This window comes from Leucoraja erinacea, chromosome 15 (genome assembly GCF_028641065.1).
Source record: "Leucoraja erinacea ecotype New England chromosome 15, Leri_hhj_1, whole genome shotgun sequence".
Taxonomy (NCBI): domain Eukaryota; kingdom Metazoa; phylum Chordata; class Chondrichthyes; order Rajiformes; family Rajidae; genus Leucoraja; species Leucoraja erinaceus.
This window is the reverse complement of record NC_073391.1, coordinates 9,151,226-9,163,424: the sequence shown is the minus strand read 5'-3', so window position 1 is coordinate 9,163,424 and position 12,199 is coordinate 9,151,226. Positions and strand designations below refer to the sequence as shown.

General features: G+C 43.5%; 1 protein-coding gene across 3 annotated transcripts in view; it reads right to left on the bottom strand.

The window, feature by feature from the left end:
* LOC129703932 (serine/threonine-protein kinase 32C) overlaps nt 1-2,700 on the bottom strand; it is a 283,437-nt gene extending 280,737 nt beyond the window's left edge. For 2 of the 3 annotated variants that reach the window (XM_055646652.1, XM_055646653.1), the window contains exon 1: nt 1,999-2,699. In XM_055646652.1, coding sequence (XP_055502627.1) covers nt 1,999-2,050 — 52 coding nt within the window. In that variant the 5' untranslated portion in view covers nt 2,051-2,699. Of the gene's footprint in view, nt 1-1,998 lie in introns of all 3 variants that reach the window. The other variant, XM_055646651.1, reaches the window with a different exon arrangement.
* Between the last annotated feature and the right edge of the window lie 9,499 nt (nt 2,701-12,199).

The window sequence follows — 12,199 nt, the reverse complement described above, 5'->3', positions numbered from 1 at the left end:
TGACGAAAAACTCCCTGAATCTATTTCAGAATAGATTAGTTTTTAAAATAATAATCTTTGTTAACCAGAACAAAACTAGATATAAACCCTCTAAATTGTGCATCCATATTAGTTTGCATTGTTTTGTGCATCTTACATCCAAAAAGCCGAGGAGCTAAATTGCAACATAAAATGATAAAATAATTCAGCAGAATAATATATAGATTAAAAAAATACAAATTCTGCTGCGGGAATTCGGAACATGGATTCTTTAAATGACAGCTTGGCCTTCAGGTGTAAAACACGAACCACTTTCTCAAACAAAGGCAGTGCAAATCTGGAACTTTGATTTCAAGACAGTGATCAATAGAATTTTCTCAGGTTTCAAAAGGAACTGAAACAGACAATTAAATGGAAGTGATGCACAGTTCACCCATGCGCTGATTAAACGGAAATAATTGTTGTGTCTATTCTACTCTGTTCCTTGATAAATCTATACATCAGTGGAACTGAAATGCTTCTACATAAATGTTTTGATCCCAAGCCTTCTACCCTGCATTATCACAATTATGAAACTAAAATGTTAAAGTATTGGACATTATCAAATCGCAAGCATTAGAATTAAAAATTAAATAAACTGATATGATTTCATGCATTGTCCTACATTGGTTTGTCAACAAAATTATGGCACTAGTAATGGTTTGTATTTTACATTCTCTACAGATAGCAACAGGTACAAGTAAAGCCTAGAAAACAACTGGAGCAGGATTCAAACATCACCAGTCAATTCACGCTGCTTCATTCACGTTTTGTACATTGACTGATTTTAAACAAATTCTGTGCTATTCTAATGGGTTTCTCCGATCAGACCAGCTAGCTGTCCCTCGCAAATAAATATTTCTTGGATCTCTTATTGTTTTTCAGTGTGTACCAATCCTGTGATACTGCAAACTTTGGAAAGCAAAAAAAAAAAAAACAATCATCCAAGTGATATCTACAATTTGCACCACTTATTCAGTGTCAAGCAGAAAATGCAATTGTTGAATATTTTACCCAACAGTGGAATCCGAGGTTTTGAAGAAAATAGGTCAAACGGAATAATACTCATTAAAGAATCAGTGGAGCAATTGACTAAGAAAATCCAAATTCAGGAGTGAATGCAAAGGGCAGAGGTACTGCAACCATCATGTGTTACTTATTTTGTTTTTCTTCCTAGCAGTGTTCAAAGTATGTACATTACTCAGATTGCATGTTTGATCATTTAGATGCAAGTTATAAAATCTTCACAACAAATCTGCAACCACTTTTTAAAACGGTTATTGTTTTAACAACATTGTATTATAAGAAATACATTTATTAACACATTTTTCATAAAGGAAGTGATGGAACATTGTAATAACTCTGTTCAAAAAGTAGGTATCAGAAAGTTTTTCAGTGCAACTAAAATTCATGCACTATACATTTCACAATTATTACAACTATTTGAAGTTTACAGATTAGTATTGACTAATCCCAAAATAGGAATTAGCAGTAAAATACAATGCAACATACCCTTTGCAGTATTGTCCACATAAATGATAAATCCAAATAGACAATAATGTAACAAAAGTGTTTAGAAATACACCAAATATACATTTCGAGTAGACAGCATCAAACTTGCAGCTGCCCGACTGGTTAAAATTTAATAAATGTACCGTACAACAGAAAAATAGTGTCGAATGTATTTTCTAAGAGTTTATCAGTGATGAGTGCTGGTTTTCGGTTTTTCACGGGTTCACTCACCGTTGAACACACCAAGACTATCATGTGAGTGAAGACGCTTTTAAAATCTATTTTAATAGCATGAAAATATATTTTCCAAATATTTCCCTGAAAATGCTGTCCAAGCTTGTACACACATAAGTTATTTATTCACAGTGGACTCTGGTACTTTAAAGTGAAATGCCCTGTTCATACAACAGAGGGAAATCAACAATACCCCAATAAAACAATAATCGGCAGAAACGAGTTGGTACTCACCATCTTCTTTCTCATCAAAAACTGGCCGCTTTGAAGAACTGTTCGCTCCCATCCTCTCTCACCTCTGATACATTTAAGAAGGAACCGAGCCGCTGGCATTCCTCAGTTGATTCAACACGAGGAGAGCTGAGCAGGACTTGGAAGCTAACATCTCCTTCGCCGCTTGTGTCTCACGGCCATAACAGTTGCTAGGAACAATGTACTCCTGAAATTGCTTGAGGGTGTGTGTGTGAACGATACAACTTGGAAACACGGGGCTGAATGGAAAACTACTCGTTGGAGGACCGAGCGCTTGGGCAGCGGCAGTCCGATTGCTTCTTCCCTCTGTACAGGCACGGCTGGTACATCACGGGGAATAATAAGACAGAAGACTCCCTCCCTCTCTCTCTACATCGTAAGCAACCGCTCACAAATTGAACGGAGATCCATCCCCCTTCTCTGATGGGTGGCAAAAATGTGTTCTTTTTGTTGCAGAGAGGATACTAGATGGGTAGTGTTCGAGGGGAGACCAAGTTAACTGCGCTAGCGGAGGCGGGTTAGTGAGCAGCCGTTCACACCAGGGCAGCTCATTGTACAAGGTAGAGGCGCTACAGGATCACAGCCCGCCTCGTCCCGCCCTCTCGCCACGCACATTGGCTGGAGTAGCGGCAATGCCGCAGATCCCTGGAGAGTGATAGCTTATCTTCCCAATCAATCAGCCGAACCCCCGCAGCCGCTGCTGCTGCTGCTCCTGCTTTCGAGCTGCAAGCATCGCTGCCGGCAGGGAGCAGTCGCTTGGATTCGCGGTTTAGTGTGAACAAAAACTACATTCACCGACGTAATTGAAAGTGTGTATATTAACCAGGCTGACAAAATCAATTGGACCTATGTTCTCAAACAAAAAAAAAGCAGAAAATGTTGGCACTATTCAGCAGGTCAGAAGATAGGTACACAAGAGGCTGGAGTAACTCAGCGGGACAGACAGCATCTCTGGGAGAAGGTAGACAAAAATGCTGGAGAAACTCAGCGGGCGAGGCAGCATCTATGGAGCGAAGGAATAGGCGATGTTTCGGGTCGAGACCCTTCTTCAGACTCCATAGGTGCTGCCTCACCCTCTGAGTTTCTCCAGCATTTTGGTCTACCTTCGATTTTTCCAACATCTGCAGTTCTTTCTTAAACATCTCTGGGAGAAGAATGACCAGAGATGCGACCTGACCAGCTGAGCTACTCCGGCATTTTGTGTCTATCTTCTGTGTAAACCAGCATCTGCAGTTCCTTCCTACACACTCAGCAGGTCCCGTGTCTGTGGAAAGAGACCAGTTATTAAGCCCCTGTCCCACTGTACGAGGTAATTCAAGAGTTCTCCCGAATTTTCCCGATTCGAACTCGGAGAATGATCGTAGGATTTGTGGATGTCTCGTAGCGGCTCGTAATGCTAATGGCTAGTTTTCACGGGGCGACTTGACGCAAGATGTAGCCAGAGTGGAGTGGTCGCGGTCTAGCACGATATCACACGATATAACGGGGGTAGAGTAAAGAGTTCCGACGGTACTCGGCAATTCTGTCATTTGTGCGAGTGACTTGTCCGTCTCCCGATCTTTCCCGTTAATCGCGAATGAACATCGTGGACTGTAGTGTAGTTAATCACGTGGCACAAATGATGTTACTTTGTTGTCACACACTATATTGGTTTTTTTCACCCGAGCTCTTTAATGAGCTGAAGAATAATCTGTGTTTTTTTAGACATGTTGTTTGGTGTGATGCACCTTCTCTCAATATGTGCAAGAAGTCGTCTTTTTATTTTGTCAAATATGAATAAAGACTGTGTCTCACATTGACCGTGATGATTGTGTTATTTTATGATCTACTGAGAGGTGAAACTTTCAGTCTGAAGAAGGCTCTCGACCCGAAACGCCACCCGTTCCTTCTCTCCAGAGATGCTGCCTGTCCCGCTGAGTTGCTCCAAGCAACTGGTGTCTATCTTCAAAGGACTGACCAGGACTGCCTCTCTCTCTCTCTCTCTCTCCCTCCCTCCCTCTCACACAGGCATGACTGGAGGAACTCCGCGGGCCAGGCAGCATTTACGGAGGGAAATGGACAGGCGACCCATTCTTCAGGCTGCCTTATGTCTCTCTCCCCCCCCCCCCCCTCCCCCCCCCCAACTCCCACCCACACACACGAATGCTGGAGAAACTCAGCGGGTGCAGCGGGGCCGAAACGTTGTCTATTTCCTTCGTTCCATAGATGCTGCTGCACCCGCGGAGTTTCTCCAGCATTCGCGTGTGTGGGTGGGAGTTGGGGGGGGAGAGAGACATAAGGCAGCCTGAAGAATGGGTCGCCTGTCCATTTCCCTCCGTAAATGCTGCCTGGCCCGCGGAGTTCCTCCATTCATGCCTGTGTGAGAGGGAGGGAGGGAGAGAGAGAGAGAGAGAGAGAGAGAGAGAGAGAGAGGCACACACAAGGTGGATGCGAAATCTCACCTGCCTGTTTCAGTAACAGACACCCACCGCCAGTAAATGAAGACACCCCCATCTGTCTCCCCCTCCTCTCCCTCGACTCCCCCACCTTTCCCTCCCAACTCCAGTCCCGTCCCGACCCCCTGGGAAACTGAAGGTTTCCCGCTGTAATTAAAGAGTTCCCACCATAGACTGTAAAACTAGGACCCTGGTTCTGGACTCCCCCAACATCGGGAACATTCTTCCTCCATCTAGCCTATACAATCCTGTAGATACGATCAGACAGGTATCTAGTTATTTAATTCAATTAATGATTTCTATCGCCCAGCCTCTCATCTTTCAATCGGGTTCGGCCAGGAAGGAACTGCAGATGCTGGATTAAAACGAAGATAGACACAACATGTAGCTCAGCGGGACAAGCAGCATATCAGAAGGGTCTCGACCCGAAATGTCACCCATTCCTTCTCCCCAAAGATGCTGCCTGCCGTCGAACTCATTCTCTTTAAACCGGCATCTGCTGTTCCTTCCGACACATACACAAGAAATAAGCAACTTTTCGGGCCGAAACGTTGCCTATTTCCTTCGTTCCATAGATGCTGCTGCACCCGCTGAGTTTCTCCAGCATTTGTGTGTGTAGGTGGGAGTTGGGGGGGGGTAGAGAGATAAGGCAGCCTGAGGAAAGGCTCGCCTGTCAATTTCCCTCCGTAGATGCTGCCTGGCCCGCGGAGTTCCTCCAGTTAGAAACTGCTTTCAGACAAAAAGAGACACACTGACATTAATGAAATGCTTGTTAGCTAGTTTTATTAGATTTGTATGTAAATAGCAAACTGGCTGGATTCACTCTATCCAACTTCCGGGTTCACCGTTCGCAGGAGTTCCCACGGTAACCGCAAGAGTTACTACGGATATCGCACTGGCCACTACGTTCATAAAATGTTGCAATGCTCAACCACAAGTGTACAAGTCACTCTTGGACAAATTCAAACATGTTTGAATTTTCTCCCGAGTACCCAAGTTACACGATTACCTGCCGTTAGCGCCACGGTGGTCCACGAATGCCGTACTGTTATCGCACGAGGTTCCCACGATGTTAAACTCTGGTTACCTCTTGCGTCAAGTCGCCCCGTGAAAAGGGGGTTTAACGATAGGTACTCGGGACATCGGTAAACTCGTGACTTTTTTCATCCATTCGTACGAGCCGCTACGAGACATCCACGAACTCCGACGTACCCGCTACGGACATTCTCCGAATTCGAATCAGGGGAAAACTCGGGAGAACTCGTGAATTACCTCGTACAATGGGACAGGCCCATGACAGGGTCAGAATCAAGTCCCTAAGGAAAAAATCAAGCTGAACTACCATTACAGATGGATGACCAATACTGACTAAGAGGTGAAGATGTGAGTGCCTGAGTTCGGACCAGAGAACAAAAGGGGGACCCAGTGTGGAGGGTCTGCCGAGAACTAAGGAGGACCATTGGGGACTAAGTGGAATACTTTGTAACTTTGTCTGAATAGACAATAGACAATGGGTGCAGGAGTAGGCCATTCGGCCCTTCGAGCCAGCACCGCCATTCAATGCGATCATGGCTGATCATCCACAATCAGTACCCCGTTCCTGCCTTCTCCCCATATCCCCTGACTCCACTATCTTTAAGAGCCCTACCTAGCTTTCTTGAAAGTATCCAGAGAACCGACCTCCACCGCCCTCTGAGGCAGAGAATTCTACAGACTCACTCTTTGTGAGAAAAAGTGTTTCCCTTTCTCCGTTCTAAATGGCTTACCACTTATTCTTAAACTGTGGCCCCTGGTTCTGGACCCCCCCAACATCGGGAACATGTTTCCTGCCTCTAGCGTGTCCAAACCCTTAATAATCTTATATGTTTCAATAAGATCCCTTCTCATCCTTCTAAACTCCAGAGTATATAAGCCCAGCCGCTCCATTCTCTCAGCATATGTCAGTCCCGCCATCCCGGTCATTAACCTTGTAAACCTACGCTGCACTCCCTCAATAGCAAGAATGTCCTTCCTCAAATTAGGGGACCAAAACTACACACAATACTCCAGGTGTGGTTTCACTAGGGTCCTATACAACTACAGAAGGACCTCTTTGCTCCGATACTCAACTCGTCTTGTTATAAAGGCCAACATGTCATTCGCTTTCTTCACTGCCTGCTGTACCTGCATGCTTAACTTTCATTGGCTGGTGAACCCCCAGATCCCGTTGTACTTCCCCTTTTCCCAACTTGAAACCATTTAGATAGTAATCTGCCTTCTGTTTTTGCTACCAATGTGGATAACCTCACATTTATCCACACTAAACTGCATCTGCCATGCATCTGCCCACTCACCCAACCTGTCCAAGTCACCCTACATTCTCCTAGCATCCTTCTCACAGTTCACACTGCCACCCAACTTTGAGTCATCTGCAAATTTGCTAATGTTACTTTGAATTCCTTCATCTAAATTATTGATGTATATTGTAAATAGCTACAGTCCCAGCACCGAGCCTTGCGGGTACCCCACTAGTCACTGCCTGCCATTCTGAAAGGGACCCGTGAATCCCCACTCTTTGTTTCCTGTCTGCTAACCAACTTTCTATCCATGTCAGCACTCTACCCCCGATACCATGTGCCCTAATTTTGCCCACTAATCTCCTATGTGGGACCTTATCAAATGCTTTCTGAAAGTCCAGGTACACTACATCCACTGGCTCTCCCTTGTCCATTTTTCTAGTTACATCCTCAATAAATTCCAGAAGATTTGGCAAGCATGATTTCCCCTTCGTAAATCCATGCTAACTCGTTCCGATCCTGTTACTGCTATCCAAATGTGCTGCTATTTCATCTTTTATAGTTGACTCCAGCATCTTCCTCACCACCGATGAATGAATAAGTTATCATCAGTCTGAAGAAGGGTCTTGACCCGAAATGTTGCCTATTTCCTTCGCTCCATAGATGCTGCCTCACCCGCTGAGTTTCACCAGCATATTTGTCTACCTTCGATTTTCCAGCATCTGCAGTTCCTTCTTAATCAAAGATTTTATTAGCCAAGTATGTACACATACAAATCATTTTATGTGTGCTCCACTCCACTTGGTGCTCCACTCGCAAGTAACAACATGACATACAGTAAACCATTAAGAATAAAACATAAAACATTATGTGGTGCCCTATATGTGGCGGCTCTTTGCATACCTTGGGCATGTGAAACAAAGAATCTCAATGTGACATATCACATGTGATAATAAAGTATCATAAAGTGTCATTCTTCTTACTTTGCCGGAGATGCGATTGTTCAGCGACCTAACATCATGGAGCTGGAGGCCTTGCTCGAGACTGACTTTGAGCCCCACCGCGGGGCCATGGACTTACCATCAAAGCCTGCGATCCCTTGTCTGGAATCGACGCTCCAACCGCAGCTTGTGGATTTCACCATCGAGGAGCTTGCAGTCTCGGGTAGAGACTGATGTCAGGAAGTTCCAAAGTCACAGGAGGTTTGACCAGCCCCGACCCAGCTGAGATCCCCCCCCCGATGCGGGTGCTTGATCGCCCCGATGTGGAGGGCCCGACCACTGGCTACGGGAGACAAGATCGCCCCGTCAACGGAAAGCTCGAGGCCCACGACCGCGGGAGAACAAAGAAGGAAAGAGATATAACTTGTTTTTCGCCTTCCATCACAGTGAGGAATGTGGAGGAGTCACTGTGGTGGATGTTTATGTTAAAATGTATTTTGTGTGTCTTGTTGCTTTTTATTGGTATGACTGCATGGCAAATCAAATTCCTCATACATACTTGTAAAACATACTTGGCTAATAAAGTATGATTCTGATTCAGATTATGATTCGTTGTAGAACCTAATATTGAGTAATGAAGGCTGCTTCATGCCAAAAGAGAAAACAAAGTGCTACGCCAGAATTTTGAGTTTGGCTTCACTGGTATGGGAAACCGCAGACCAGTAGTGTAGGAAGGAACCACAGATGCTGGTTTACACCAAAGATACACAAATGCTGGAGTAACTCAGTGTAACATGCAACATCTCTGGATAGAAGGAATGGGTGTCGTTTCGGGTCGAGACCCTTTTTTAGTCTGAAGAAGGTTCTCAAACCCTTCACAGGGCAGTAGGTCAGAATAGTTTGAGGAATTAAGTGACAGGCAATGGAAAAATCAGGGTCATTCCTGAAACTGTACGCTGTGCTCTGGTCATGTTGACTTTGTGTGCTATTTAAAGTAACAAAAATAATCCTCAACCAAGATTAAGATTTAGAATCGAGATATGTCACATATCTTTTATACCAGGAAATGATAAATGTAAAACCTTGAAATCATTCAACAACAACAAGGCTGGTAAAAGTGAAAACCAAGACAAAAATGAAATCTCAAGGATGCTGGAAATTTGGCCAAAGAACAAAACCTCAGAAAAATCCTGGAAATAATCAGTTGGTCAGTAGCACATGTGAACGGAGAAACAGCACTTCAGCCTTGCGGTATATTTCAATAATATGTCAAGGTCACATTCAAGGACCAATCCTGCACAACCTGTCCACATTAGCTCACACGCCTTGCCTCTTCCCTCACGACAACCAGCACAATTGTGATAGGGTTCCCTCATTATTCTGAAGAAGGCTTCTCTCCAGAGATGCTGCCTGAACTGTTGAGTTACTCCAGCATTTTGTGTCTATTCTCAATATTCTGAAGAGAATTAGCAATCCACTTCTAATCCTTCTCCGTGCATTTAGAGTACTTCCAATTTGCTAGTCAGCACATTCCTTTTACTGCTATAGTTAAAAAATGCTTGTTTCTTTAGGTATACACAAAATGCTGGAGTAAATCAGTGGGACAGACAGCAGCTCTGGAGAGAAGGAATGGGTGACATTTCGGGAATCAATCCCTCCCTACCTTTGTCCAAGACACCTCACACGCTCTTAAAAATAACACAGCCATGCTTGTTTCTTTATATGCAAATAGTCACATCTCCCTTGGACTATTTTAGCCCTGCTTCCAATAACTTAATCTGGTTATGATGTATCCAGGTCGTAAGATTACAAAGAGTTTGCTGCTCACAGGAAGAATTACAATGAACTCCCTCCCATAAAACCCTTCTGTTGCTATGGAACACAAATAGTAAATTTAATAGGCACATAATCGTTTTGACCATGCAATACATTTGGCTGTTGTGCACACTAGGGACATTCATGTATGACCTTTTCCTGAAATATATCTATGCAGATAAATAATTCATCTTCTCCATTTAATTGATTACATTTCAATCCATTGAGAAAAATTATAATTAATTTGGTTTAATTTATTTTGCTTCCCATTTAATTGCTTTTTCTGCCTTAAGTTACTCCCTAAAGGAGATACTGGGCAATGTAAACTTTAAAGAAAATGTTATTATGATCTCTTACTGTACACAGGAAAGATCTTTTCAGCATAAAAGTCAATATTTGTTTAAATAAAGCAATTTCCTGTATCAAACAATTACGTTTGAGGTCTTCAGATACCTGTTGATATGCATGTTATCAGGTTCTTCTTAAGGTAAAGGTGGCGTAATTAGCGTGCCAGGACACGTAAGTGGGAGAGGGGCTTAACATAATATATTAAAACATTTTGATGCATATTTCCATCTTTCTTATGTCATTCTGATATATTGGCAATGAAAGGTCTACGCACAAAACTGCAACACAAATATATCATCATAATTGAATAAAAGGAACATATGGACAAAAACAATCATTTGAAATGACCCAATATGAAAGTTTCTAATCTGAGAAATCAAATTATTTGCTCAGTCCTCGTAGGCCTGAGGCATATATATCCACTGTAACCTCCTCTACTGCGTCAGCTATTTCTCTACTTCCTTCAGCTGGTAGTGCTGGTGCCTTGCAATCCAATGACACAGATTACATATTCTCCCTTTGATCATAAGGGTTTCCTTTAGTTTCTCTAATTTCTCCCAACATCCCAAAGTCATGTATTTTTGTAGTTTAACGGGTTATTGTGTTACCCTTAATTTCAGTGGAAGGTAGGAAGAGAAAATCAAGGTGGAAGTGAGTTCAGATTACAGGGAAATACTTGGGGAATTTCAGACTGATGGGATTGATTTAAGATTGCACAGACTAAATGGAGCAAATGGCACCCCACTAAACCATAAGAAAATATGAAAAAAGGTTTGGATTTATAAAACACACCTCAAAAACCCAGGATATTGCAAACTACTTTCCAAGTAATGGTATATAATGTGTAATTATTTTGTAATGCAGGAACCACATCAGACAATTTATGTATTGTGAATGCTGTTAAACAGCAATGTAATAATGACTGGATCATTTATCTTACTGTGATTTTGATTAATGGATAAATATTGGCCAGGCTGCCATCCATGATGCCTTATTCAAAATAGTGACAAGTATGTTTCTATGCTCAGCCAAACAGTAGAAGAGACTCAGTTTGTCAACTACTGTGAAAGAGTTTCCAACAATGCAGCCCTTAAGGGCCTGTCCCACTTACGTGTCCTTGGCACGCAAATACGCAACCTCATGGTCGCGTTGAGCTGCGACGGTACCGCGAAGGTCGCGCGTGAATTCATGCATACGCACAGCCGTCTGGAGCATGTGACTTCATTTGAAGATGGACACAAAGTCGGAGTAACTCAGCGGGACCGGCAGCATCTCTGGAGAGAGGAATGGGTGATGTTTCGTGTTGAGAATCTTCTTCAGTCTGAAAGAAGGGTCTTGACCCGAAACGTTACCCATTGCTTCTCTCCAGAGACATTGCCGGTCCCGCTGAGTTACTCCTGCATTTTGTGTCCATCTTCAATTTTCTTGGACCCGCTCTGGGAGTATAAGTGGGGGCGGATCCGGTCCGCAACGGCCGTGAGCCCCAGGCCGAGCTCGGCGATCATTTACCTGCTTCTGCTGCTGTTGAAGATGAGACATTGCATCGCGCCAGGGTCTGGGGCCTGTCCCACTTTGGCCGTCAGTTCCGCGACAGGCCGTTGGCACGCGAAAATTTTGTTCGCTACAAAATTTTGGAGCCCCGCGCGATGTCGCGCTCAACTACATACCCCTCCACGTTTCTCAGTGGGACCGGCCCCGCATGGCCATACGATGCCCGTGCGCCTCAATGCAACCACAAGGTCGCGTAATTTGCGTGCCAAGAACACGTAAGTGGGACAGACCCTTTACTCTGAAGAAACCTGGAGATTTGAACCAGACACCTTGCACCCATGTGATCAGAAAATTATAGAATCTGGAAATCTAAAACAAAAAAAATGATGAAAACATTCTGCAATTCAGGCAACATCTCTGGAAGGAGATACAAAGTTAACATTTCAAGTCATAGAGGCATTATAGGAGCTAGAAAAATGAAATGAAAAAGAGTGTTTTACATTGCTGAAAATTTGTCGGACGGATGGATGGACAAAGGGGATATCTGCAATAGGTGAAGTTAGGGTTACTGGGGGGATGGTTAAAAGCAGTTGGAGGGTGATAATATATAACTGATAGTAATCTGTGCTACATACCCAGAGAAAAATAATCAAGCAAATATCTTAGATGGATGAATAGCAGAAATTGCCATTTCTGATACATAGAAAGCAAAATAGAAGATTTCAATATTGAGCGCAAGCATGGGTGTTGCGGATCAAGTCAAGTCAAGCACAGTGAGTGCAGGGCCAACAATCCATTTCAATCCATTCCAAGTCAAGTCAAGTCAATCTACTTCAAGTCAAGTCAAGTCAATCCACTTCAAGTCAATCCATTTCAA